Source organism: Salvia splendens, chromosome 7 (assembly GCF_004379255.2).
Source record: "Salvia splendens isolate huo1 chromosome 7, SspV2, whole genome shotgun sequence".
NCBI classification, from domain to species: Eukaryota; Viridiplantae; Streptophyta; class Magnoliopsida; order Lamiales; family Lamiaceae; genus Salvia; species Salvia splendens.
This window is the reverse complement of record NC_056038.1, coordinates 31227985-31251302: the sequence shown is the minus strand read 5'-3', so window position 1 is coordinate 31251302 and position 23318 is coordinate 31227985. Positions and strand designations below refer to the sequence as shown.

Here is a 23318-nt window from a genome sequence, read left to right as displayed (position 1 = left end):
TGCTAGCTTGCAAACCAGAGTGGTGATTCAGTCGCACGTGTTCTTGATTGACTTACATATCCTCCCAATACACGGACCAGACGTTATTCTCGGCTTGGCTTGGCTCAAATCTATGCGTCGCGTTACGAATGATTTTGTAGATGGCACTTTGGAGTTTGTGCGTAATGGGGAGCCAATCTGTTTGACAGTAGCTTCACCAAGGGCCCAGGAGGTCTAGCTCAAAACCTTCGCCACCCTCCTGTCATTCAGCGGCGAGGCTGAGGTGTTCGAATTGGTGGCAGTCCCCGGCGCTGACGACCCAGAGGGGCACGGCGATCAACCCCAATTTCCGCCGAACTTGGACCCTATGATTCTGGCGGTTTTGCGGTCACATGCAGCTGTATTTCATGCTCCGACGGGAATGCCTCCGGCCAGGCCCTTCGACCACCGCATTCACCTCCTGCCGAACGTGAAACCAGTCAACGTGCGTCCTTACAGATACCCATATTTCCAGAAGACTGAAATCGAACGCCAAGTGAAGGAAATGCTGGCTTCGGGCGTCATCCGGCCCAGTCAGAGCCCGTTTTCATCCCCAGTGTTGCTTATTCGGAAAAAGGATGGGACGTTTCGATTCTGCATTGACTACAGGGCCCTGAACACTGCGACAGTGCCTGATCACTTCCCTATACCGATATCGGACGAGTTGTTTGACGAGCTGGGTTCTGCACGGTTTTTCACCAAACTGGATCTCCGTTCAGGGTATCATCAGATTCGGATGCACACAGATGATGTCTTCAAGACGGCCTTCCGAACCCACGACGGCCACTTTGAATTCCTGGTCATGCCATTCGGATTGACGAATGCTCCTTCCACATTCCAGTCGGCCATGAATACTATTTTTAGACCACTCCTGCGCACTTTCGTGATCGTTTTTTTTGACGATATACTGGTCTAAAGTCCAACGCTGGAATCTGATGTGCGACACCTGCACGAGGTACTTACCATTCTGAAGGGTAATCATTTTTTTGTTAAACTGTCCAAGTGTGCTTTCTGCAGTACTACAGTGGAGTACCTGGGCCACTTAATTACGGAGGGACGATTGATGGCTGACCCGGAGAAAATCAAGGCAATGGTTGCATGGCCAGTGCCAGCCTCCATTAAACAGTTGCGAAGTTTTTTGGGTCTTACAGGTTATTATCGGAGATTTATTGCGCATTACGCGACTCTGGCCGGCCCCTTGACGGAACTCCTGAAAAAGGACGCCTTCGCATGGACCCCCGCCGCAGAAGAGAGCTTTGTCGTCCTCAAGGAGGCTATGACATCGGCCCCTGTGTTACACCTACCGGATTTTTCTAAAGTGTTTTGTATTGAGACGGACGCGTCGGATTTCGGAGTGGGGGCGGTCCTTCTTCAGGAGGGACATCCTTTGGCCTACTTTAGTAAGAAATTGGGGCCCCGGCGTCGGGTGTCGTCGACTTATCATAAGGAGTTGTACGCCATCGTCGAAGCAGTCCAGAAGTGGCGCCAATACTTATTGGGGCGCGAATTCGTGATCCGAAGCGATCAAAGGAGTCTAAAGGAATTATTGCAGCAGATTATTCAGACTCCGGATCAACAATTCTATGCACGGAAATTGATGGGTTATAAATTTAGAATTGAATACAAGCCGGGGGCCTCCAATAGGGTCGCGGACGCGCTATCACGCCGCGATATGGTCCCTGGAGACGGCGAGACGGAGCGGGTCCAAATTGAGGCGGCGCTTCTATCCCTGGCTGCCCACCCGGTCCCCGATATCCTGGAATTATTAAGGGCAGAAGTGGATTCCTTGACAGATTTGAAAGAGTTGCGAGCTGTAATCGACAAGGGTGAAGCGGCTGGCCATTTGTCGTTTGTGGACGGCCTCATCTACCATAATCGCCGAATTTATGTGGGCAACGGATCAGCGGCGAAGTTGCCTTTGATTGCAGAACATCACTCCACGCCGCAGGCAGGTCACCCGGGAGTTGACAGGACCTTCCGTCGCCTTGCCGCTCAGTTTTATTGGATGGGAATGCGGAAAGAGGTGAAGGCGTTTGTGGAGGCTTGTGTGGAGTGTCAAACGACGAAGTATTCGACCCAAAAGCCTGCGGGGTTACTTCAGCCGTTACCTATTCCGTCGCAGGTTTGGGAGGATGTCTCGATGGACTTTGTGACGTGTCTACCCCAGTCTCGAGGTTTCACTACCATCATGGTGGTGGTGGATAGGCTTTCTAAGTATGCGCATTTTGCACCGTTACCGCCACACTTCAATGCTCTGCGAGTGGCGAACCTTTTTATTGAAACGGTGGTGAAGCACCACGGGTTCCCTAAAACCTTGGTGTCGGACAGGGATTCGGTGTTCTTAAATGATGTGTGGGAGGAGATGCTGCGTTTGAGTGGTACTAAGCTGCATTTCACGACGGCATACCATCCGCAATCGGATGGACAAACGGAGGTCAGGAATCGCGGTCTGGAGCAGTATTTACGGGCATTCGTGGCGGATAAACCAAACAAGTGGGTCAACTTCTTGCCTTGGGCGGAATTATCATTGAATTGTTTCTTTCACGAGGGGCTCGGAACGTCGCCGTTCAAGGCCTTATACGGTCGAGAACCCCCTCCCTTGGTTGCAGCAGAACCGTCGCACTTCACTCCGTCCGATGTGGCGTCATTGACTCGACAAAGAGGCGAGCTGATCGTGTCGCTGCGTGCAAATCTGGAGAGAGCACAGCAGCGGATGCGTTCGGCAGCAAATAAACATCGAAGACATGTTGAGTTTGAGGTGGGAGAGCAGGTCTTACTGAAGTTGCAGCAGTACCGACAATATTCCGTCGCCAAGCCTCTATCGTCGAAATTGGCACGAAGGTTCTTTGGTCCGTATGAGATCCTAGAACGGATTGGGCAGGTAGCGTATCGTCTTCGGTTGCCGGAGGGCAGTCGGGTGCACAACGTGTTTCACGTTAGCCTGCTACGGCCATTCGTGCACGGTGAGTCGGCGGGAGCGGTGGAATTACCGCCCTTGTTCGCGCGCGGTCGCCCTGTCTCGAGACCGCTGAAATGGGTGGGGAGCCGCACGGTGTGGCGGGACGGAGCGGCGACAGATGAAGCGCTGATCCAGTGAGATGACGATGGGGGAGAAAAACCGTCGTGGGAGCCTATGGAGATTGTGCGTGGACGCTTTCCGAACCTCAGCCGTGAGGACAAGGCTGGTCTTATCGGGGGGGGGAGTTGATACGGATATCCCTCTCAACCACGACGAACCGTCCAACGTCGTCAACAGGGAAGAGGAGCCGGTGGAGCAGCAGGTCTCGGATCTGAACTACGAGACAGTGGAGCAGGGAAGACCATCGCCGAGAGAGAGGAAGGAACAGAGGAGGTCGACCCGGAGGGCCAAGGCGCCGGCAAGGCTCGGGGATTACGTGGCCAAGTAAATTGCATGAAAGGCTTCGTAGATTAGGTTCTTTTAATTTATTTTTGAGACTTTATTTTTGTTTTATTATTATTATTTTTGAACAATTGGGTCGAGCATTTTATAAGCTCCGTGTCGGGTTTTCTTTGTTGGTTCTTTCCCGGCCCGTAGAGTCGAACCAACCCTAGGGTCCTTAGATTATAAATAGGCGCTGAAATTAATAAAATTGCATCAGAAATTTCGCCTATTTTTTTATCGTTTATTTTTCGTTCTTGCAACCCTAGTTGTCGACGGGATTTCGCCTCCCGGGACTCCTAATCTCTATTTCGGCATCACGTTAGGGAGATTATCCTTAACAGCACCACGCGGACTTCAAGTTATCTTGGTTAACGTTTTCGACATTTTCACTTTTGTCATACATTCATGAAATAATAAATCATAGTAGTATTAAGTGAACATCTTCGGAGCTAAAAATTAAATTAAGAACTACATAACTTAGCAATGCCTTTGATTCCTCAGCCTGGTTTGAAAACACCTTGCGAATTTCAAGTTATTCTAACATCATTAATGTTTTTGGCATTTTCACCATTGTCATGCATGGACAAAATAATAAACCATATTAAATGAACTATTGTTGCAGTCGACAATCCGAACATCCACTTTCCAATACAAGGCTTCAGTCTTTTATCTCCAATTTTGAAAATCCAATTTTTAAAATTAAGCCCAATAACAAGAGACCGGCCCAATCAACCCTTACAGTCCGACCTATTAACCCATACCCGGCCCATATTGCAATTAAATTCCTAATTTTCTCCAACTGACGAAATTCAACCCAGCGCCGCCGCCCACTGCCCCTGTCGCCGGCCCGCAGCCATCTAGCACCGCCGGCGCTCTTCAGACAGCCATCGCCTCTAGCAATATTAAGGTAATTAAAAGATTTTATTTTTGTGTGGCCACGTTTTCTGAACCAATGAAGCTAATGCTTGAAAATGAAGAAGAGGCAATTAGCATAGCGAATTGTTCCGAATAAAGAGTCCCCAGCTGAATGTTCATGAAAAATTGCTGTGACAGATTTCTCAAATATATGAGTAACATGCTGGGGAATGATCAAAATGTGTACACTCAATCTCTTCCGAATCAAAGACGGAGCTAATTACTATACAACTGCCATAACCTTGACAGAGTGAAGCTCCCCACCATGCGCCGGGGCAAATTCCACGAATGGAAGTCATGGCAAATTGTATCCGCCATTTGGACCCTGAAAAAAAAAATTTCTAGCCATAGTATAGACGCGAGAAGCTCTCGCGTGTTTTAATTAAACACGCATCAAGCTATCGCGTGTATACATAACACGCATCAGGAAATCGCGTGTTACGTTAAACACGCGACACGCTCTCGCGTGTTACGTTGGACACAAATTCGAGCCCAGACGGCAGAGACCTCACTTTCCACTCGCGAATTCACTTCTGGCTCGCTCATTCTCTCGCACTCAGCGACGGCTAACGTCTGTAGCCGGCGAAAATCGAAGTGAATCCGATATTTTGATGCTCTAATTCCTATTTGAAGTGGTGTTAGGTAATTTTTGACTATTAATTTCAATTATCATTGCTATGTGTTAGTTAGGTATAGATTTAGGGTTTATGGCATTGAACTTGGTATTGAATTTTCGGTTTTAATTTTGTTCAATATTTATTTAAGTATGTTGAATTTATAGTATATGATGTTATGTCGTACTTATTTTGCAGGTTTAATGGTGTTTGTGAGTTTATATTGGGATGGGAAAATTATTCAGCTCCCAGGTTTGGGTGTTGCTTATGATCCCCCTCGTGCAAAATCATTTATTATATTGGATGAAAGGATATCTTATTATCAACTTGTTTCAATGATATGTGAAAAAATTGGAATTGAGTTGGATGCACATACGATTGATTTAACATGGAGGCATCCTGTGGTTTTTAGTGGAGTGGTGAATTATATAGCTACACCGGTGGATGCTAATTTGTTGGAGTATATGTTTGCTGAAAATCCAAGTCAAATTGAACTTTTTATTGAATATACTCTTGTTACCACTGCGTTGCAATTTGAACCACCTATCACTCATCATGATGTTGGAACGTCTAGGAGAGATGGTTATCCTAGTTTTGATGTCGGGACATCTAGGAGGGATGATGAATATCATAGCTTTGAATTCAACACATCTGGGAGGGAGGTTGAGGAACCACTAGATGTACCAAATGTGACATGTGATGGTTATGATGGTTCAGATGGTTATGATGGTTCAGATGGTTCTGATAATTGTGATGGTGCAGATAATGTTGATGGTGCAGATGGCTCTGATTGTGATGGTTCCGATGGTTCTCAACCAAGTGATCTTGATTATAGTGCAGAATCATGTGAAGATTCTACAGACGATGAGACACTTGATATGATGGTTGAGAATTATGTACCACCATCTGTTCGTGGGGAGCAACCTGTTCCCAACTATGTGCCTGAAGGGTTACCATTTTTTCGATCATTACCATGTGAAGGCAGCCGAGGTTACTTTTCAGAAGACCATGGATTGGTTGAAGAAGATATGTGGTATTGTGATGAGGATAATCCGAGACATATATATGTGGGAACAAAATTTGATAGCAAATTGCAGTTGAAAACTGCTATCACATTATGGCATGTGGGAACAGGTCGGATGTATGAGGTTATGGATAGTCATTCAAGAAGATGGCATGCAGTTTGTAGAGACCCATTTGGTCCGAAAATAAGAGGCAGGGACCTTGGGCAACGCTACCCATGTAATTGGGAGGTTAAAGCAACGTTTAAGAAACGTGATGGTAGTTGGTCTATCAACTCATGGGTTGATCGTCATTGCTGTATGGGAGATCACGATCCAAGTGAACATATTAATCTTACATCATCCATGATTGCTCTCTGTATTCGAAGCCAAATTGAAAACGATGCTGGATTCAAGCCTTCTGCAGTACGTACATATATCCAAGATAAATTTCACGTGAAAATCAGCTACAAGAAAGCATGGTACTCTCGCAGAAAAGCTATTGAGCTTGTATAGGTGGGTGGGAGGGATCCTTCAGACAACTCCCCAGCTACCTGACTGAGTTGCAAACTCAAAATCCGGGGACAATCGTTGAGTGGTTGCATGACCCTGTACTGAGTCAAGGTAATACAAAGGCGTTCCGCTACGTATTTTGGGCATTTGGGCCAGCAATAGAGGCGTTCCAAGTAGCAAAGCCGGTCTTATCAGTTGATGGGACTCACCTGCGTGGAAGATTGAAAGGTAAATTACTTGCTGCAGTAGGTTACGATGCAAATAAGAACTGTTTGCCTGTTGCTTTTGCTATTGTTTATGAAGAAACAAACGAGAGTTGTAGTTGGTTTTTGAATCTTGTGAGAGTGCATATTATAAAGAATGACCAGGAAGTGTGCATAATAAGTGACAGACATCAAGGCATTATAAATGCCATGAAGGCTGATGTGTGGAAAGAGGCCCCAGTTGGTTATCATCGATTCTGTTTAATTCACGTTAGATCGAATGTGTTACAAAGACACAAAGGCCCCGGAGTGAAGAAATGGGTATGGATAATGGGTGAAGTAATTGAGGAGCGGAGATATTGGACTGCAAGGCGTGAATTAGAAAAGGTGAGTCCAGAAGCTCTGAGGTACCTCGAAACTACCATAGATAGATCGCAATGGACTATGGCACACGATGAATTTCGTCGATGGGGTGAGACATCTACTAACATGGCCGAGTGTTATAATAATGTGTTGTTAGCTGCGAGGGAACTCCCAATTAGAGCTATCATTGATATTACATTCTGGTGGACCATCAACTGGTTTGTTAACCGAACGACTCTAGCCAAACAATGTCAGACGCCTTTGACACCGTGGGCTTGGGAGTTATTTCAGAAGAATGACCGTCGAGGTAGACGTCATCATGTTAGGACTACAAGCATAGCACGTGGAACTTATGAAGTGCTAACCTATCACAGAGGTCCGGGTAGAGGCCATAATATACATGTTGTGGATTACCGTGAAAAGAGATGCTCATGTGGAAAGTGGCAGACCTGGAGAATGCCTTGCTCTCACGCTGTTGCGGTGCTGAGAGAACGCAGTGATGACATCTTTAGTCATGTTGATACACGATACCACACAGATGTTTGGATTCACCAGTACGCAGGTATGTTGTTTAGATACTTTTTATTCTTACATTTTTTTCATGTCTTACAAATGCACTTTTATGCAGCTGCGTTCCGTCCACTGAGACACCAAGATTATTGGTATGAACCTGAATGGACACTGGAATGTTCACCAGCACGGCTACTGCCTCGTTCACGTGGGCGGTACAACAGAAGCAGGATACACAACCAAATGGATGAGCGCGAAGAAGATGCGCCAAGAGCTCCTCTTCGATGCCGCCTTTGTGGAGAGACCGGCCATAATAGAAGAAAGTGCACTTTAGGACGTGTTGTGTAGTTATATTATGTTTGAGACTCGTGATTGAGGGTTGAATTTTATTATGTGTTTGAACCAAGTTTAAGACCGAAATGACATTCTTAAGTAATATTGTTTAAAAAAATTTCGACATAGTCTACTTTATTTATTGATCAATCCACCTGTAATAAACAAACAGTACATCTCAAATCAGTCAACATATAAAAAGTCAACAGTACAACTCAAATCAATCCACATGTAATAAATAGTCAATACATCTAATGATAATATTCTAATTAAATGACGAAGGTGTATATTTACTCGGGCCTTTTCCTCTGTTGTCACGGCTAGACCTTCTACGTGGGAACATACCCAAAATTGTCTGAGACAAACTTGGTCTGGAGCGTTCCTTATCGGGACGGGATGTATGTGAACTGCTACTAGGCCGATCAAGTTGAACACTACTCCTATGAGGGTCAATATACTCTCTCCTCGTGGGGCGCTCTATGTAGGCACTACTCCTAGGAGCAACATCAGCATCATCATCATCATCATCATCATCATCATCATCATCATCATCGTCATCATCAGCAGCATCATCATCATCATCATTTGTCGGAGAGTGCACGATATGGACATCCGAAAAGAATAAATCCTGTGTAGTAGGATTCCATGGTAGCCCAACTCTATCTAATGGAGTCACCCAACTAGACTGTGGCGCGTCTGACCAAGTAGGAAACCAACTAGAGGGATCTGGTACTGGTGGATTTTGCATTTCGGGCTCACCAGCAAAATTGTCGATGAGTGCATCCAAATCTATGTTGTCATCTGAATTAAAATTTTCTTCATTTGCTGCTTGTGATGACCCTGGCATGTCTTGGGACATTCTGAAATGCCGTGAATAACCATGCCCGCCTGTTCGGATACCTCTCTGACCAATACCGCGAGCTCTTCGGATAAACCCCCGGGACATATCCACATCAGTGCGCTGTGTGGAAGGTATGACCGTGCGTTCACTCTCACCGCACTCGGTGAGGCAGTTAAGAGCAAGACTGTTAATCTCATGCAACAATCCTACGGCGTCTGTTGGGTCAAAACCGCGCGACATATGAAATACACGTGCCAATGTCTCCGCCTGTAACAAATAAAACGTGCATATTTAATAACATACATACTTTTAAAATGAAACAACAACTATACAAATACAATACTTACTTGGAGTGTAGATGATGATGCAACAGTGTTCATCCCTAATTCTGGAAGCCTACCCGGCTGCGTGATATATGTTATGGTAATTTTAAAATACCACTCCATGTATTGTCGAGTTCTCATCACCTGCACGTGGTCTGCGAGAGGCTCCATGTAATCATTAGTAACGAACTCCGACCTCCTCTCCCAATGTTGGATGTAGGCCTTGTTCTGCACAACCCAGTTCGTCTTAGCCTTTCCACGACGATTGGTTTTGAAGTGAGTTTCATTGAAACCCCAATCACGCAATTCCGGGATGAAGGACGTGCCGCCAAATTGTCTAACCACGCGCTCAGGCTCATGTGCTTCGACAATAGCCCAACAAACCATGTACGTCACAGATCTCCAACTGTTGTTCATATCGATGCAGGAGTCTGGTAATTGACGGTCCACGTAGGACATCCAAATAAACTACAATAACAAGTTTACATTAAAATTACCCAAATATATATTAAACATTAAACATTATTCATTTTACCTGGCTATTTTGGAGTAATGACAACTGTTCACGATAATGTCGAACAGAATGTTTAGGGGCTCCGTTTATCATATATGAGCCAGTCTACCTACAATAACAAAAGTTGTCAATTAAATATGTTGTCATTAAATACACAAAAGAGATGAAACAACAAACTTACATTAATGCACATGGAGTGTTGTTTGTATGTATACGTGCCGCTACAAAATCCGGTCTCAAAGTGGGCATTCTCTCCCACGCCCAAAGCTGTAGGAGCACTGTCGGACCTCCAATGTCTGTCCGTTTGCCCACAGACGCCTCACAGAGATTATGGTATAATGTACCAAGCGCAACACTCGCCCAACTAATCATAGAGGCAGCCTCTACGTCTCGAAGTTGGGTCAACCACATGAGAGGTATCTTACACCCTGAGCCGTCGGGTAAGATCAACCCTCCCAATAGCACAAGCACAATCATACGTGCCCGTTGAATGTAGGCTTCGTCTTCGAGACCATCTCCTAACGGTTCAATCGCCATCCTATGTATTAGCGCGGATGCCAAGATACCGTTTTCCTTCATCTCGCTTTGAAGGGGATAGAAGCCCAAGAGCTCTTCACATAAACCCCTCCACCCAGTTTCACAAAACCCATTTCCTGTGAAGGGTACTCCATCTACACGTAAAGCCCATAATACTTGAACGTCTTGTAATGTAATGGTAGTTTCCCCTACGGGAAGATGGAAGTATGTGTCTCTGGCCTCCAACGCTCAACCAAAGCTGTGATCAACGCATGATCTACATCCAGAGCCTTACCACAGAAAAGAACTCCACCTAAACCAAATCTACAAACATAATCAATCACGCGTCTGTGATGATTATCGATTTCCCAGAAATGTCCCTCAAAGCGCCGAATATTGAACGAGGTTGTTTCCTGGCCTGCCCACGCCTTGCGTGATATATGACTGTGCAGATAATGCAAAACAGAAGGATCTTCTGGTCCATATCGCGACTTCCTAATATAATCAAAATTTAACATGTTTAATTATAAACCAAATTATATAAAAAAAAATTCACTTAATAAATTCAACCAAATTAACACCAAATGCAACAAAATAACACCAAATTCAACAAAACATCAACCAAATTGAATAATTCAACATCAAATACAACCAAATTCAAGATAAAATCAACCAAATTGAATAATTCAACAACAAATTCAACTAAATTCATCAAATTAACATCAAATTCAACAAATTAACATCATATTCAACCATATTCAATAATTCAACAAAATATCAATCACATTCACCAAAATAACACCAAATTCAACAAAACATCAACCAAATTGAATAATTCAACATCAAATACAACCAAATTCAAGATAAAATTAACCAAATTGAATAATTCAACACCAAATTCAACAAAATACTTTCTACCCCATGAACCCTAACTATTATACCCACCTAAATTATACCAATAAAAACGAAAATAAGGGTTGAAAGTTACCTAACAACACTTCAAATTGGAATGGGAGAGCTAACTATCGGATTAGGCTTCGAATTTCGCTGGTTGGGCAGAATTTTTGCCGGTTTTCGTCTCCTCTTCGCGTAATGCGTATGTTCTGCCGTCTGGAGTGAATTTGTGAAGCAAGGGAGACACGCGAGAGCGTGTCGCGTGTTTACTTTAAACACGCGAGAGGAAGACGCGTCTCTCTTTTAATACACGCGAGAGGAATATGCGTGTTTTACTTTAAACACGCATTACGGTGATGCGTCTATACTTTTAAACCACGCGAGAGCTTCAAGCGTGTTTAATTAAAACACGCGAGAGCTTCTCGTGTCTATACCATGGCTGGAATCTTGTTTTTTCAGGGTCCAAATGGCGGATACATTTTGCCATAACGTCTCTTCTTGGAATTTTGCCCCATGCGCCGTCATCTCGCCAACCTCTTGCATTCCTCCCGCCGCGATTACGCCACCAAATACACTGGAAAAATCGTCACATCTACCAACAAAGGCCGCACCTCCGCCATAGAAGTCTCCGTCACTCCTCCCGTGCTAATTTCCGATGTTCGCGGCTACCCTCTCCCCCGCCGCGAGCTCATCGCCGCGTCCTCGCCCGATTCCTTCCTCGACCTCTCTGAATATCTGCAAGCCCTAAACATACCCCCAACCACCTCTGAAGTCTCCGAAATTCTCAAAGCTTTAAAATCCCCAACCCTAGCCCTCGAGTTCTTTAACTTTTGCCGCTCGCATATCCCGAATTACCGACACGATGATTTCACCTACAACCGTATTTTGTTGATTCTCTCGAAATTGTCTCTTCCAGACAGGATCGACAAAATCAAAGAAATTGTCTATTTAATGGCGTGATTAAGGACTGCTGGGAACATCTCCACCGTCAATATATTGATCACTGCGTTTAATACCGTTGATGGATTGGATAAGTGTTTGGAGTTGTTGAAGAATTGGGGGTTGCAGCTGACTTGTTACACATATAAGTGTCTCGTGCAAGCATATTTGAGGGCAAACGATTTGAATCGAGCATTGCAGGTTTATGCACAAATTCGGAGGAAAGGGTACAACTTGGATAACTTTGGTTACAACATGCTTCTTGATGCGCTTGCTAAAGACGAAAAGGTTTGGATATCCATGTAGTTGCAAGGCTTTCCATTGTTTATGTACTTCATGTTAATATCAAGGATCGCGCTAATTGTAATTTATGAATATTGTGCATCAAGATGAAGATTTAGAGTGTGTATCTCTGCTTGGTTAAATTTCTAGAACATCATTTTGTAGATCTTTAGGTTAATTGGAATCTTGGTAGAAATGATGTAGTTGAATCTTTGTGTAATGTATTAGATCTTGACAAGCCATATGTGACTTGCAGAATCTAATTTTGTTTGTGATGTGTTGTGCTTCTTGTCAGGTTGATGTTGCATACAAGGTGCTTGAAGACATGAAAAAGAAGCATTGCAGACCTGATGAATACACATACACCATTCTAATCAGGATGAATGGAAGGTTGGGCAAGCTGAATGACGCAGTAACTTTATTTGAGAAAATGCTTTTGAAGGATTGCAAACCAAATTCAATGGCTTACAATACTATGCTGGAGGCACTGGTTAGGAGCCGAATGCCAGACAAAGCTATGATTCTTTTCTCTAAGATGGTGGAAAATAATTGCAGGCCTAACGAGTTCACGTACAGCCTCATTCTCAATGTTTTAGCTGTAGAAGGACAGCTTGGTAGACTGGATGAGGTCATGAAAATATCGAGCAAACACATGAATAAGTCAATCTATGCGTTTCTGGTGAGAATGCTAAGCAAACTAGGGCATGCAAGTGAAGCGCATAGGTTGTTTTGTAATATGTGGAAATTCCATGAGAAGGGAGACAGGGATGCCTATCTGTCCATGTTGGAGAGTTTATGCAATGCTGGAAAAGTTACTGAGGCAATAGACATGTTGAGTACAACTCACGAAAAGGGTATAATGAGAGATACTTTCATGTACAACACAGTCTTCTCTGCTCTTGGAAAGTCAAAGCATGTAGCTCATCTCCTTGATCTGTATGATAAAATGAAACAGGATGGGCCGCCACCAGACATCTTCACCTACAATATTCTGATCTCTAGTTTTGGTAGGGCTGGAAGAGTTGATGAAGCTGTTAGAATATTTGAAGAGCTCGAGAATAGTGATTGCAGACCAGATGTTGTATCATACAATTCATTGATTAATTGTCTGGGAAAAAATGGTGATGTCGATGAAGCACACATGAGGCTTAAGGAAATGCAAGAGAGGGGTTTGAATCCCGATGTTGTAACATACAGTACACTGATAGAATGTTTTGGCAAGACTGATAAAGTTGAGATGGCGTATAGCTTGTTCGACGAAATGCTTGCTGAAGGCTGTTGCCCTAATATAGTTACATACAATATCTTGTTAGACTGTCTCGAGAAGTCTGGGAGAAGTGCAGAAGCTGTTGATTTGTACTCAAAGCTTAAAGAAGAGGGGTTAACTCCTGATTCAATCACTTATGCAATTCTTGAGAGATTACAGAGTGGTTCGCAGAGAACGCATAGAATTCGAAAACAGAATCCGATTACTGGTTGGGTTGTTAGTCCATTGAGATGATAAGCCATTTTTGCTCCATATTCTCTTACTGAAGCTGCATCCTAGATTTATTATGCCAGCTCTCATACCCAATTTGTGTAACCTTTTTCTCTCAATTTCACATCTTAAGGTGCCTTCACAGTTGACCTGTCAGATAATGTGTGGGACCTTCACAGGTAGGCAGACCTTTATATCAATTCGTGATGACGTAGTTCTCATTGTTTTTGTTGTCATTATTTGCTGTTTTTCAATTCTTTTTCTAAAACCATGTTGTATGATCTACCATCTTATCTTTGGATCCATTCTTGAATTTAAAAACAGTAGTGTATACAATCTGAAAAACTGCTGCATTTTACTAGTTTTTAATTATAAGAATTATATTTTGAGTTCCAGGCTACTGTCATGGTTCATATGCTTTAATTAGTTCACCAGGAACCTTGATTTCTTCAATATATTTGTGTCAGATCTTTGTGTTCATCTGCTGAGGAATTGACTAACGAACAGCTAGAGCAAATGCTACCTGCCATGAACAAAGGTCTGCTCTTTTCTTTCTTGTCTCGCACTGCTATGTATTTCATACTCAAGTTTCCCAACGATTGAGCAGACCCTTGTAATAAAGAGGAGAGCTCTGGATGGGATGCAGGCATATTTGTTGCTGAGGAAGGACTCGACACACTCCCTAATTTAGCTATTCAAGGGGAGGTAGAGGGCACTGTAGCTTCTTCAGAGAACAAGACAAAACACCTACACCATAGACGTGGCTGTACATGCATTGTCTGCCTTCAACCTCCCAGTGGGAAATGGACCAAGCACCGGCACTCTTGTGTCTGTGCTTCGTTAAAGCGCTGTTTTAACATCTTGATGGAGAGACAGAAAAGAAACAAACTGAACCCTCGGCTTCGTTTCAGAACTTATAAGAACATCAGTCATGTGAAAAGGAGCAGGATGTTGATCCATGTGTTTGTAGCAGCACTGTAAACAGAAGCATAAACGAGGAAGATGTGCTGAATTCAAGCTATGTGGAAGAGCCTGAAGGTAGAATATTGTCAACTTCACCTTTGAGCCGGAGGAAGATATCTCGCCTCGCTTGGATTGTTGGGCATTGAGATGCTCTATCCCAGGTTCTGCCAATAGATTATTCAGCCAGCATCATAGGCTGCTGGAGTCCGATATGGTCGGAAATTTGCCAGTGAAGCAAGATGGAGTGGGATGTGTGAATATTATAGTTTGTTAGGCGTTACATAAAAAAATTGTCAGGGGAAATTGATGGAAGAAAGTATAGGGCTGGCAATTTTCGACACGACACGATAATCTGACACGAATCCGCACAAAATTATTGGGTTTGGGTCAAGTCTTATTGGATCTGTGTCCTTATCGGGTTGACCCATTAAGAACCCGATAATTTCGGGTTGGGTTCGGGTCGGATGCGGGTCGGATACGGGTAACCCATTAAGAAATAATAATATTATTTTATTATTATTTTAAAAAATATATATTACTTTAATTTTTTAATTTCTTATAAATTAGGTTTAAATAGTATAAAATGAATTTTAATTGTGTAAATTAGGTTAAAAATTAAGGTTTAATCGTGTACTATTATGTTTTAATCGTGTAATATCAGGTTCGGGTTGTTATCGTGTCGTGTCAACCCATATTATATTGTGTCGATAACGGGTTCGTGTCGGGTGCGGGTCGTGTTCGGATTTGAAGGTAGCAGGTCGGGTTCGTGTTCGGATTTACAGTTTCCTTAACCGGTCGGGTTCAAGTTAGGCCTTATTGGGTTGGGTCATTATCAGGTTGACCCGATAACGACCCAATCCGCACGATTTGCCAGTCCTAAGAAAATAGTCGAATTTTTGGTTGGTTTCGCTGGGTAAAGCTGTATTTATTGGAAGGGAGGAGGAATTAAAGGTTGCATAACCAATTAGAGAATAGAGCACAATTTGATACGCTTTTTGCAGTTCTCAACTCTCTATTCTTGAAATAAGAATCAAGAGTAATATTTATAGTAGTGCATGTGATATGAATATACGAGGTGCGTTACTATGAGCTTCTCACTCGGTATCAACTAACCAACCAATCAATCAACTCCGGGGTTAATTATTATTATCCACGAATTCATAAACATTAATTCAGGTTTCCAACGTGGAGAAAAAGTTGGTAGAGATGGAAGTTCCCCAACAGGGCGATGTAAAAGCTCATAAACAATGTCTTTGTCTACCAGATCCCAATCCCTTCCTTCCTGGTCCTCTTCATCGTCATCGGAGATACGAGGGACATTACCGATGATCTATCACCAAACCTCGTGATAATCTCAGAGGAAACAAAAACACATTCAGTGTTCCATCTCCAGAAGAATTCGGAGAAAAGAAAATGGATGAAAACGGTACCTCGAAGATGTGCATAGAGGCGGAGGGGGGGAAGGACTCATACTGCCTGGAGATGTTCTGTGTGGAAGTTGAAAGTGTGAAGCAGGATGTGATGCATCTGGAGAGGCTGTACAACAGCCTGCAGGAATCCAATGAAGATATAAAAAAGGCAGAGAATTCGGGGATGATGAGAGACATCCGGGGCTGCCTCAACACCGACCTCGATGACCTATTCAAGCTGGCTAAACAGATCAACAAGAAATACGATTATCAGCTGGGGGAGATGAGGCTGCGCAGCCGCTGCCGACACCGTCAGGTGGAGGAAAGGGCGGCGGGACGGGGACGGGGGTGCTCAATGATTACGAGAAGGAGACCCGAAAACAGGCTTATATTGCTATAGTCATTGCTTTGGTGATTATCTTTGTACTCGTCATCTCCATTCTTAGAGTTGATAATCAAATGGAAAAAATGGCATAGCTAGTGATGCTGCTGCTGCCGCCACTACACTACTTTGTTCACATTCATAATTATACACTCTATTATTTTGCTCCTCCATCATGGAGTATCAATCATTAACTAATTCATGTCCTAATATGATCAAACTGTCTAGCTAACAACAGCGTGTTGATCTGATTAGTTGCAGGACATCCCTTTTTATTGTTATGGACATTGTAAGGTTGAGCGAGCATGTGATGGCAAAAAATTGTAATTTTGTCACTCTTGCCGTCAAGAGTAAGAGGATAGGAAAATGTCCAAATTAACTCCAGTGCTTCTAATACATAAAATCTCAAATTAGAGTCCTAATATATCAAGAAAATTGATAAAAGAAAATTATTGCATGGAAAATCAGACTGACCACTGATGAGAAAGATATGTAAATAGCTGTTTGACATCATTATACAGAACTTTGGAAATACTACACTTTCTAAGAGATACTAGTACTACATTTCATTTTCGGCATTGGCATTTTTTAAGATTTTGACATGAAATTGTTACCTGCCCATTTAATCCAAAGGAAGTTATAAAGCGTTCAATTGAATTAATGATGACTTTTGGTTTATTTCAGTACTGATTTTTCTTAATAAGCTCGCTCAGTTAACACCAAAGGAAATTGTTGGGTGCAAATCATATTCGAGTTGGGAAAAATAAAGCTACAAATCCTACAATGAATATATAAGGGCCACCTCAATTTGGTTCTTATAAGGTTTTTCGGGAAGTGTTTTGAAAAACAAAATTGTGAGGGAATAGTTAATGGATTTTTGAATTTTTTTAATGCTGATTTTTCTTGATAAGGCCCATCCGTAATGGCGCCTAGCGCACCGCCTAGCCGAGCGCCGGCGCTAGGCGGTCCATTGCAACCCCCCAGCGGATTTCGGAATTAAAAACCGCCGAGCGCTCGGCGGTTTCGTGGCGCTAGGCGGTGCGCTCGGCGATCCGCTCGGCGCTATTGCAGCGGCCGGATCGCCTAGCGCACCGCCGAGCGGAATTTTTTATTTTTATTTTTTTTATTTTCGAAACACTATATATACGCGGTTTGCACGTCATTTTCATTCGCACTACTCTCTCTATCTTAATTTATGTACAAGATCAACACCGAGAAATGAGTAACGCCGGTGGTAGTAGTGGTGGTAGTGGTGGGGATGCTGAGGAGTACGATCGTATAATGAACGAAACGCCAGAGGCCTATACGAACCGTGAGATAGATCGATGGATGCAGAGTGCCTTGCAGCCGGCGGTACCTCGACCTTGCCCAGTGGTCCACCGCCGAGAAGTGGTTGATCGTGATCACGTAGCTGCACATCAGCGCCTATACGAAGTCTACTTCGCACAGGAGCCGCGGTTCAACGCCAACCATTTCAGGCGCCGTTTTAGGATGAGCAGGGCCCTGTTTATGCGTATTGTTAACGCTTTGGAGCATCGATATATGTATTTCCGCTTCAGGCACGATGCGGCTGGCAGACCCAGCCACACACCTATTCAAAAGTGCACTGCGGCAATCCGGCAGTTGGCCTACGGCGGCGCGACAGACATGTGGGACGAGTACCAACACATCGGTGAGACGACTGCCCTTGAATGTATGAAGTATTTTTGTCTGGGCGTGATTGAAATATTCAGTGATCAGTACCTTCGAAGCCCTACCCCCGAAGAATACTAGGATCTTTTGCGGATGCACGGGGAACAGCATGGGTTCCCGGGGATGTTAGGCAGCATAGATTGTATGCATTGGGAGTGGAAGAACTGTCCCGCTTTCTGGAAGGGGTTCTACACAGCATAGATTGTATGCATTGGGAGTGGAAGAACTGTCCCGCTTCCTGGAAGGGGTTCTACACGACCGGCTACAAGGGAAGAATCCCACGATGATCCTCGAGGTCGTAGCTGATTACCGGCTGCGGATTTGGCATGCGTATTTCGGGATAGCCGGTTCGAACAACGACCTCAACGTCCTCAACTCGTCACCACTTTTCAACGAGCAGTGCCAGGGTGTCGGTCCGGCCATCAGTTTTGTCGCCAACGGCAACCGGCATGATATGGGCTACTACTTGGCTGATGGGATATACCCTGGTGGCCCGTCTTTGTGAAGATGATCCGATGCGCATCAAATGAGAGGAAGGCCTACTTCGCGGCACGGCAGGAGTCGGCGCGCAAGGACGTGGAGCGCGCATTTGGTGTGCTCCAGTCTCGATGGGCGGCAGTTAGGGGTCCAACGCGTTTGTGGCATATCGACTGCATTGCTGATATAATGTAAGCTTGTATTATCATGCACAACATGATTGTCGAAGATGAAGGTGTACAACTGACTAGTTGGACCAACGACGATAATGAAGCCGGTCCAAGCCACAGCGTGGCCGCCCCCAACGTACGGAGTGGGGTACCTCACAATGAAGCCGGCCGCCTCCAAGCACATGCCGACATGCGCCAAACAGAGGCTCATATTCGACCCCAAAAGGATTTAATTGAAGAGTTATGGACGCGGAGGACTGCACGACGTTAGTTTTTTTTTAATTATGTAATTTTTTTTAATTAATGTACTTTTTTTTAATTATGTAATTTTTTTTAATTAATGTACTTTTTAAATTTGTAATAATATTATTGAATTTTCTCGTATCTGTGTCGTAAATTTAATTCCGTATTTTTTGTGATTGTTAATTATTTGTTTTATATAATTTTGAGTGGTGTGGCTAGGCTATGGCTAGGCTATGACTGGACTATTTGGTTGTTTTGATGATGTGGCAGGAGGATTTTTAATGTTGATGATGTGGCATGAGAAGTTTGTGGCTAGGCTATTGCTGGGCTATTCCTATTATGGATAGCCTAAGCAGCTATCAAAATCAATGGTTCACCGTCCACGACTAACCTACTGGCCTAACCCTAACTTATTGGATAAGAGGCCTGGGCCAATATTAACCAAACTTTTAATAAAATTTGGATCACCAACTTAACTTAGCCCTTTATGGTTTTGAATTTTGATCGTACGTAGTTATGTTATAAAAAAAATATTGTTGTTCAAAACCCGATCATCTGTAGTAATTGCATAATTAGTGTACGGATACGATGTTTACTGTTATTTCATTTATTGGGAATATAAGTGCTAGTGTACAGTTAATCGTGACATATATATGTAAACCAATAATGTTAGATCGATATCTACTTATTTAATGTTTATCACATGCCAACCGTTGAAATGAATTAAAAAAACAGTGTAAAGTATATAGACATAGGTGCGTTTTTTTTAATTGTAAATTTGCGATGAGAGAATAAGAGAAAAGAAATCCTCAATTTTAAATTTGAGATTGGTTATCAAGATGACTTTCTCTATTCATTCTTTCTTTTCCCTTATTATCTAGTAAAAAAAAGAATTTCATCCTTTTTGTTCCTCACTTCCACTTAAACGAGAGAAATTATTATCATGAATTATTGTACTATGATATTATTTCCTTTACTGGAGTAAAAAAGAAAGAATAGGATAAGTATAAAATGAGGGGAAAGTGATGAGAGTTTAAGGTGGAATATTTCTTCCTATAAATTTATAGAGAATGTAATAAATTAGATAATGTTGGAGAAACATTTTTCAATGGTCGCTATCTCACTTTTTGAAACCATGTTAATGTGGTAAGCGGATACAGTTTGGTGAGATAGATGGAGAGTGAAAGTAGTTAATTAAATGATTGACTGTATGTAAATATACAATTACAAGTCAGCAGTCAACACCGTGATCCTATATAATCCAGTAGTAAGTGTCATTTCTTTGTTATCCTTTAATTCTATAAGAACGTCATATAATATTGACCAATACAGTTGAGTATTAGGCTAACAAACTATCATTATTATATTTCTACGCATAAACCTTAAAGTGCATCGCCAATCTGGAATTCAATGTAACGTACTGTTGCCTAGAATATTACTACATCTCAGATGACACCCATGCAACAAATTCCAAATAATATTCTACTTCTCAATTTCAAAATGTGAAAATATGAAAATGTCGTGTATGTTAATTTGAAGACTATTTATTAGTAACACGATATGTATATGTAAATATAGTACTACTACTTAATGGAGTATTCCAATGTAGCAACAAATTGAAGTGCGAAAACACCACTACAGTCTACAACCAAATTCATATTAATGTACACAATCAAATGAAGTAACAGAGAGTAATAGTACAATAATATATCTGTCCACGACCTAGAAATACCCTTTTTCCAAAGAATTTCATAGCTACATCAAACCCTCATCACAATTAAAAATGAGTATTCTAATCTTGATTCTTGTTATAGGTATGGTATATTCAGTTATCTTCAATTTTTCCATTCCCAAAAAATAAGGGAAAGAAAATAGGAATCTAGACTCCACGATTGATCATCTCGTGGAATTGTTGGAGTGATTCCTGGCGCTGCATCCTCATATCTTCGTTGAACTTATTGATGAACGCCTCCACTCTCCGATTCAACTCGTCCTGACCCAGCGACGGCTCTTTTCGAATCCTCGCCTCGTAGTTGCTACGCTCCTTGAACGTCTCCGACTTTGGAACCATTTTAACGTGATCCATCGCCGGAGACGCTTGCTGCTCGAACGTATCCGACTTCTTCAGGTGTCTCGTCAGCGGCACGTGCCGCCCCTCCGTTATCATCTTCCACGTGCTCTCCAGCGTCTCCTGCTTCTTCGGCCGAGCCACCCGCCGCAGCGCCTTTGCACCTGCAACTTTTTTATTTTTATCCAATCGATCAGTGAAATATGATTTTTAAATGCAATTAATCTTTTTCAGACTACGCATAAACATTTGCATGCTTAATCACAACGCAAGCGAAACCACTTAGGCTTCAAATCTTAAGCTTTGCGGAATCCAAAAAGAGAAACGTAGACATCCCGGAATGTTATGAATTAATCCGGACTTATCTCTTCGCCTCACTGTTAAATGTAATTTACAATAAAAATCCCTATGTATATGATAATCGTTTTGGAATGAACCATTTTTTTTTTCGATTAGAAGCAATTAGTGACCAAAAAATGCGAAGATTTTGTTCCATTTAAAAATTGAAGGTTCCAGAAATACAGTGAAATTTACCTTCAGGAGGGGTTCTGTTTGGCTTCCGGTGTACGAATCTGGAAGAAGCAAGCGGTTTCTCTCTAGCTGGAAAGAGCGATTCCAGATTAACTTCCGGCAAAAAAGTATCGCGCTTCGGCGAATTGTTCAGCAAATCCGATTCATCAAACACATCTTCCGCCTCAGCTCGAAGTATACGTAGATCGTCCACTTCTGTAGCGAAATCAACCTTCAAACCGTTCACCACCACAGGTTTCAAATCGACAACCCTGTCTTCAACCGCCGGCACCAAAACCTCCGCCTGAGGTTCCGGCACGACGGCGGTCTTGAAATTCGCCTGAGCCGGAAGCGGAACAAAACTCTCTAAAGTAGGCGTTATGACCGAAATCAAGCGCTCAGATCGAATCACCGCAGGCTCAGTGTGTCTCTGGTGGAAGCGCGACGACGCGGCGATGGTGATGATGATGCCGTTGATGATTATGTACAGATACGGAGGTTTCATCCAGGATATAACGACCGACCACAACGCCGGAACATTTTCCACGGCGATCGGAATCGACAGCTTCAGCCCCATAGCCGCGGACAAAACTCCAGCTGATATGAGAATCATCCTCATCGACATCCAGCTGTTCATCGCCCCCATAGCTTTCAATGTAGTGAGAGTGTGTGTGATTTAGAGAGAGAGAGAGAGAGAGAGTGGATGAGACAAGTGAAGGGAATTGGAGAGTGGTGCTGTGGAGAAGGTGATGTGTGTGGGAAGGGAAGATATTAAGGAGAAGCGGATGGTGAGGGGACGCGGTTTGTGCAAAGGCGTGAAATCTGGGCCGTCCGATAAGGGGACAAAAACAGTTGCAACTTGTGGCTTTGCTGTGTGCTCTGATTGGCCCACCTGTGGGTCAAACTCAAACTATAAAATTTATTTTCATTTTTTTATTTTATATTATTAGTGAAAAGTCAAAATCACTTACTACTATCCTAGATTTACCACTTTTCTGGTCGGCTAACACTTGATAATTACGTTATCCGGATAAACTAATTTCAAAATTACTCCAACCAAAGCTTAGTGTTTTCTAGAATATGCACGAGAGTGATATAAAATTACTTTGAGTATGGCTTTGATAATGTGGTTTTGATTTTGAAAGTCATATGCAACTAGAAAATAAGTAAGTACTATTGCTTTATTAATAGGAGTAGTATTATTGTGATATGGGTTCTAAAATGAGTGAGAATATGCACCTCTTGATAGGTTTTGAGTAAGACTTAATTTTGTTCTATAATAAAGAAATCCTAGTTTACTTATGAGATTTGTTTACTTGTATATTCAAGTAACTTTATTCAAACCGCAACGAAATGATAACATTATAATCACCAAGTATTAATAATATGATCGAATATACTCCCTCCATTTCATAGTAGTAGAATCATTTTGTCATTTTAATACGTTCTATAATAGTATAGTCATTTTCCATTTTAGTAAAAGTCAACATATTTCTACTTATTTACTTTACTCTCGCTTACTTTATTCTCTTCTCATCTCTCTACCTTTTTCATTTCCTACTTTATTCTTCCTTTACTTAACTCACTTAACCCAATTTTTCTTAAATCGTGTGCCGAAAAGAAACGCCTCCACTACTATGGAATGGAGGGAGTAGTATACATTGCCTTAAGGTTGTACAACTATTATGCTAAAAGATGAAAAACTTAGCACTTGATGCATGGTATGACCGGTATTGTGGTAGAAG

General features: G+C 42.7%; 2 protein-coding genes and 1 pseudogene across 3 annotated transcripts; 1 reads left to right on the top strand and 2 right to left on the bottom strand.

The window, feature by feature from the left end:
* Positions 1–8138: 8138 nt before the first annotated feature.
* Positions 8139–10495, bottom strand: LOC121810729. Its single transcript, XM_042211476.1, has 4 exons — positions 9733–10495; positions 9573–9660; positions 9062–9505; positions 8139–8981 (listed from the first exon to the last, which is right to left on the bottom strand). The coding sequence occupies exons 2-4, from the start codon at positions 9642–9644 to the stop codon at positions 8139–8141; spliced, it is 1359 nt and encodes a 452-aa protein (XP_042067410.1). The 5' UTR covers positions 9645–9660; positions 9733–10495.
* A 474-nt stretch (positions 10496–10969) lies between these two features.
* On the top strand, positions 10970–15056 carry LOC121811419 (annotated as a pseudogene).
* Positions 15057–20635: 5579 nt separating this feature from the next.
* On the bottom strand, positions 20636–22302 carry LOC121742686. 2 transcript variants are annotated; one of them, XM_042135907.1, is made up of 2 exons: positions 21598–22302; positions 20636–21233 (listed from the first exon to the last, which is right to left on the bottom strand). In XM_042135907.1, exons 1-2 carry the CDS (start codon positions 22217–22219, stop codon positions 20875–20877), a joined length of 981 nt encoding a protein of 326 aa, XP_041991841.1. In that variant the 5' UTR covers positions 22220–22302; the 3' UTR covers positions 20636–20874. The 2 variants fall into 2 exon arrangements, with proteins under 2 accessions (XP_041991841.1, XP_041991842.1); XM_042135908.1 differs by having other exon boundaries at positions 20636–21227.
* Positions 22303–23318: the final 1016 nt, after the last annotated feature.